At 44.9% G+C, this 6,406-nt stretch overlaps 1 protein-coding gene across 1 annotated transcript; it reads left to right on the forward strand.

The window, feature by feature from the left end:
* The first annotated feature begins 672 nt into the window (after positions 1-672).
* On the forward strand, positions 673-1,592 carry LOC135482904 (putative nuclease HARBI1). The gene is made up of 2 exons (XM_064763384.1): positions 673-860; positions 1,133-1,592. Exons 1-2 carry the CDS (start codon positions 673-675, stop codon positions 1,590-1,592), a joined length of 648 nt encoding a protein of 215 aa, XP_064619454.1.
* Positions 1,593-6,406: the final 4,814 nt, after the last annotated feature.

The following is a 6,406-nucleotide window of genomic DNA, read 5'->3' on the forward strand; positions in this document are numbered from 1 at the left end:
ATCCTGTAGCCGCCTCCAGTAGCATTGGGTGGAGCCCCTCGAGGCTGGGGCCCCGGCGTCCTACCTACCTGTTGACGAACCATAGGTCTGACGCCACAACGAAATAAGGTGCTTTGTATAGGCATTTTAGGTTGTGAATGCGTGCGTACCCGGTTAGACGTCAGTATGGCCGGTGCGCTCCGTCTTCGGTCAGGTTTTATATCGGAGTTTCCGTCTCCTAGTCTGGTTGCCATAACCCGGCTGAAGAGCCCAGAGTACCCGGTTACCCCTAGGCGACCAGTCACATGTGTGTCTAGTTACCTGGGAGACATAGTTTCCGCTAGGCAATGCTAGGGGAAAACTAGTCGGCCGTTGACCCTATGACGAGCTCATCCGCCCTGAGTGACTAGTAACCTTGATTTCTAGTCACCCACCTGAGACAGGTGGCACTGGATTACAGGGCTACCAGTGGCAGGTAGCTAGCCTGACCTGACCTCGCCATCTAATCGGCCGATAAGAGCCCATGGAAGATGCGATAGCTATTGACCGATTCTGCTCGATACGGCGACGATAGTTAGGACCGCACCCAATGTTCGATAGTCTAACGGTGACCCGGCGATAGGCCTACGACAGGCAATTTCGCTCCAATACCGTGGCGATAGCATCATCACAAGCTCTGAAATCAGTCTCATCATGTTACGAGGTGCAGAAGTAGAATTATTTGAGGAGGATTTACGTCCTTTTCGAAATTACAAAGAACGGTACAATCCGTTCGAAACAGCAAGTGACGCAGAATTCTTTGCCTGTCACCGATTTCCGAAGGCGGTCTTTCGCGATTTGCTCGATATATTGGAACCAGGAATTAACCGGGCCACAAGAAGGTGGGAATACTAATGGCGGCCTACTTGTAAGCGTGAAATACACGTGGTTTTGACTTGCCATTGGCCATTGTCTGGTTTGTGCCGATGATGTGCTGCATGATCGAGACGGTATTCATCATAATGATAAATTTCAAGGTACATGTAGTCATATTTAAAGGCCTACGCTAGCCTCCCTCTCTCTAGGCCTATATCCATAGCAACGGCATACAATGTCCAAATTGCACAGAGCTTGAAGCCAATTAAAACAATTCGTTTTGGATTTGTCGTTTCAGGTCGCATGCTTTGGAACCCATTGTCCAGCTTTGCGTTGGTGTAAGATACCTCGCTCAAGGTGGTTTCCTGCCCATGATAGGAGACTTGTATGGTATTTCCCCCAGGGCAGCCAGTAACTGCATACACTCCGTCACGCAAGCCATTTGTGACAGAATGGATAGGTTCATCACCTGGCCCGACATGGAGGGAGTGAACAGGGTGAAACTCGACTTTTACAACGCCAACCGTCATCGATTTCCTTGCATTACGGGACTGATTGACGGCACGCAAGTAGAGATCAACACTCCACATCGACCCTACAATGAGGCTGCATACATCAACAGAAAGGGATACCACGCCATCAATGCACAGGTTGTGTGCGAAAGGAAGATGAAGATCTTCAACTTGGACGCACGTTGGCCGGGCTTTACCCACGACTCCTTCATGCTCCGAAACTCCCACGTATGGGACAAATTTTAGGAAGGCCGTACGGAAAACAGCTGGCTTCTGGGGGATGCTGACTATCCCCTTCGGAAGTGGCTTCTTGTTCGATTCAACAATCCTAACAACGAGGCCCAGGAGAGGTACAATAGGGCCCATAAACATCTCCGATCCGGGGTAGAACGCTGCATTGGAGTGATGAAGATGAGATGGAGGTGCCTTACCAAGCCAATAATGTTTGCACCAAACAAGGCTTCTAGGATTATAGCTGCATGTGGTGCCCTGCACAATTTCGCAATCGCTCATAGAGTCCGACTAGACGAAGAATACGCTGAAGGGATGTTCGATAACCAGCCCAATATTCAGGCGAGGAATGACATTTTGGAGCAGAATGTGGCTGGGGTCAGAGCAAGAGAGGAGCTTGTACAGAGGGTTTTCACTAGGAATGCCTAGGATTGACTGTCTGTTTCGTCATGCACCACATCGCCGTACCCGTTTTTAATTCATAAGTAAACTCTCACAATCAAAGACCATTTAAAATGAACTCCTCAAATGTGCAAATAAACTGAATAATGACAATATATTTAAAGTGTTTTGTGACTGAGATTCTATTTGCTGAAGCTAATTCTAACTTACACACCGGCGCCGTACTGTACAATAACTACAAAAGCAAACGCTACACTTGGGATGGCCTTACATCAATTGCGCAGTCTTTGATATGATTCAAGGTGTTTCATCATGCCATTTTACAAATGAAATGGTACGGCTCGGTATGCTGAACATAGCACGGCAGAAGACTAGCAGCACAGCAGCAAAAATTTCTTTGATGAAAGTCTGTTTGCGTCTACATATACTTGTACAATTATTCAACATATTAATCTTTATATTGTCATGATGTTGCTTAGTCAACAAGTGAGTGATTGGAATCAAATCTGAATTTATCACTTACAGCGGAGTGAAGCTGCGCGAACTCATCTCGCTGTGGTTAGTATAATCAAAATTGTACTGTGCATTCTCCGTGTGTGCCGAGCAATTAAGGAACGAAGAATCACTGAATGAGTGATTGACAGTTTGATCCCTCTTCACTTGTTGACTTAGCAATTGCAATTTCTTATTATAATACATTTGCTTCAGATCGTACAACTTCTCTTCATTTTCCTGTAATAATCGGCCGACGTCATGGGCTTCTTATCGTCATTCCTGGAGCGTGAAATAGTGGCAGTGGGAGTGGCTCGGCGGGAGAACATGCTGTTCATCCTGCATGGACCGTGCATGGCAATGTTTTTAAGCGATTTGCCGACTGGACCGGAGATGGGACTCGAAAACTGTCCGCTGGAGACTGCGACCTGCTATTGCTGCATGAGGGAACGTCATCAAAAGCTGTTGACTCAGTGTCACTTTCATCCCCAAGTTGATGGATGTTGTTGTCGCTTTCACCGGTACCGAAGGATCCCTGAATACCTGAAAATGAATCGACCCTGTTTAACAAACACCATTTCATTGTTATAGGCTAACACAGCTAAAAGTATATAGGCTTATAGAAACTACAGCTGCACTGAAACATACATTTATCAGCAAAAACCCCATTGACTACCCATTTCCCGATCTTGACCATCAAGCATTTGTGACAGCGCTCTGTCCTTGGACTGATGAAATGTGCGAAGGCATGATGACGTAGTACAGAGACATGGTAGGCCAGGATCCCCAATAGCAATGCATGCAATAGCCTCGGAATTGACCATCTGCCTCCGCTGCTTCCTACGTCATTCGACATACTATAGGGAGTGGTGGAAAGAACCCCTGATTAAGTGTCGTCAGGATGCTGAACCCTTGTTGGTGTTTATTTCATGGAAGTATGTCCAAAACACCAACCTTCAATCTGTTCCTTGGGAATGACTTGATAGATACGCCTGATCTGTCAGAATCACTTTCAGCGATTCCTCCCCATCATCATCGTATTCGTCTCCTGGTAGGGCTTCCCCACCACCCGTTTTGGTTCTTTGTTGCTTCAAATATTTCAAATGTTCGGCCACTTTGTTCTTCACATACTTCCTGACGCTTATCCATTTGTCTCTGATCGAATTCAATTCGCGATCGTGTCCACCAATGGCATTCACATTTGCATGTATTTCGGTATAGACGTAGTTCTTGCCCGATTGAGTGATTTTGCCATGCTTGGCTGTCAGCGTCGCATTATGCTTGACAAACATGTCAATTAGGCATTCCAGCTCTGTAGCAGAAAAGTCCGGTTTGCGCTCACGCTTTGATTTCTTTGGTTGAGCCATTTTGACCGCTATCTACGCACACAGAGAGGCTGATGAAGTTACTGTTGATACCTGCGACTAGCACTGAAGCACTATGTGACATATAAAACTCATTTGTTGCATCGAGTTATAAATAAACATTTCTTGGATTTTACTAAATTTAGTGCTGATGCGGTCAACCTCGTACCAGGAACAGGCGTTTTTACCCCTCAGCCCGAATTGGGCAGAGGGGTGTTGTCGTCCCCTTGGCAGGCGGGCGGGCGGGCGGTTGGGCGGGCGGACGGTCGTGCGGCTGCCAAGTTTGTCCGGAGCTGTTCTCAGTAACGGCTTGGGAAAGGAAGTTCATATTTCATATGTAGACTCCTCCTGGTGGGTAGGCGTGCCACGTCAAGGTTTCGTCCTATTTTGACTTACGGACTGGCCACTAGGGGGCGATATGTGAAGACACAAAAAATGCAATAACTCCGCAAATTTTGATTACATCTTGCTGAAATTTTTATTGTAGATACCTATTGAGAGGGGACATAATATATTTACGGGTTTTGACCTTGACCTTCTTTTCAAGGTCACAGAGGTCAAAGTTCGTGTAAAGTGACGAAATGTTCTCATTTCATAACCACTGAAGCTATTGATACCAGTATTGGTATGTGTGTACCCTTAGGTGACAGTAACTCGTAAACCAAGTTGCAACCTTATATCATTACTGGTTTGGCCACCAGGGGGCGTTATGTGAAAACATAAAAAGTGTGATATCTCAGTTAATATTGGTCGCAGCCTGCTGAAATTTTTATTGTAGATACCTCTTGAGAGGAGACATAATACATCTTACAGGTTTTGACCTTGACCTTCTTTTCAAGGTTACAGAGGTCAAAGTTAGTGTAAAATGACGAAATGTTCACATTTCGTAACCATGGAAGCTATTGATACCAGTCTCTGTACGTGTGTACCCCTAGGTGACAGTAACTCATAAACCAACTTTCAACCTCATATCATTACTGGTTTGGCAACCAGGGGGCGTTAGGGAAAACACAATAAGTGTGATATCTCGCATCTCGCTGAATATTGGTCACAGCTCACTGAAATTTTATTGGTTGTATGAACAGGGGATTTGCAAATTTGAATTCAATATCTGGCGTTATCTCACTCATTGTTTGGCCACCAGGGGGCATTATGTGAAAACACAAAAATGCAATAATTCCAACAATTTTGATCGCAGCTTGCTGAAATTTTTACGGCACATACCTCTTGAGAGGGGACATAATATGTTGTACGGGTTATGACCTTGACCTTCTCTTCAAGGTCACAGAGGTCAAAGTTCGTGTAAAATGACAAATTGTTCACATTCCGTAACCAGGTATTGATCCCAGTCTCTGTACGTGTGTACCCTAGGTGACAGTAACTCATGAACCGACATTCAGCCTTGTAACGTTACTGGTTTGGCCACCAGGGGGCGTCATGCGAAAACACAAAAAGTGTGATATCTCACTTATCATTGGTCACAGTGTGCTGAATTTTTTTGGTAGTAAGAACAGATGACTGGTAATTTTGAATTCAAAATCTAGCACTTTCTCATTTACAGTTTGGCCACCAGGGGGCACTATGTGAAAACACAAAAAATGCAATAACTCCACCAATTTCGATTGCAGCTTCCTGAAATTTTTATGGCAGATACCTCTACCATTACAAGAGGCCCAAGGGCCTGGCGCTCAGCTGAGTTGTTGCTGCATTGTTCGTATATATTACATTACTCGTCAAACTCTACTAAACTAAGGACTCAAAGCCTAAGGATATTAGCTTCTGGATGTGTAACAGTGAATTACGGTAGACTGGCGCAATCTACTTCAAGCAAGCTCCACCCTTGCAATGTGTGCGCAAACAGATAACCTAACCTATATTGGACCATCAATTCTACACACAGCAACATGATTCATCCTCAGCTGTTACCATGATGATGATGATGATGATCCTTTTCGCAAATTGGTCGTCTTCTGTCTTCCACACTTTAGTGCCACCGGATGTAGTCTGCCCTTGTGGAGGGAGCCTTTCAGCACAGGACACAAGAATCCATGCGAATTGAATCACATGGAGAGACTAGCCCAATCACCCGCTTTTGGCTGGGTAGAAATGGGTAAATCTCGCAGACTGGACTTAAACTCTACTGCCGACGTGCGAGGCCGGTCTGACAGATGAGCAAATAGGGTCCACCTAATGCAGAAGGCACCAGTTTCCCCAACTAAAAGGGTAACATTAACAAAATGCCCTACCCAACTCTGTTATTGCCTAAAGGCCTGTGTACACTAGTAAAATATTAGCAACATTTTTACAACATTTCCAGTTGCAACAAATGTTGCAAAAATGTTGCGTAGTGTGTACAGAGCAAAAGGCGTCTTACATTTACAACATGTTGTAAAACAGTTGTAAAATTGTTGCAAATTAAATGCAATGCAATTCTTTGTTGCATGTTGTAAAAATGTTGCAAACTCTTCAGCCAATCAGAAATAGGATTTGCATCATGTGATCTACCTGAGGTCATGTGACTTGAACAAGAAGCAGGTATAGCAACTCTCGAGTTTCATCCATTCGCAGGAA

The sequence above is a fragment of the Lineus longissimus genome, chromosome 2, assembly GCF_910592395.1.
Source record: "Lineus longissimus chromosome 2, tnLinLong1.2, whole genome shotgun sequence".
NCBI lineage: Eukaryota > Metazoa > Nemertea > Pilidiophora > Heteronemertea > Lineidae > Lineus > Lineus longissimus.

Bases quoted from the DNA above. Each gene is read 5' to 3' on its own strand.
- LOC135482904 (XM_064763384.1), top strand. From the start codon at position 673: ATGTTACGAGGTGCAGAAGTAGAATTATTTGAGGAGGATTTACGTCCT. The intron at 861-1,132 runs GTGGGAATACTA...TTGTCGTTTCAG, and splicing joins ATTAACCGGGCCACAAGAAG to GTCGCATGCTTTGGAACCCA.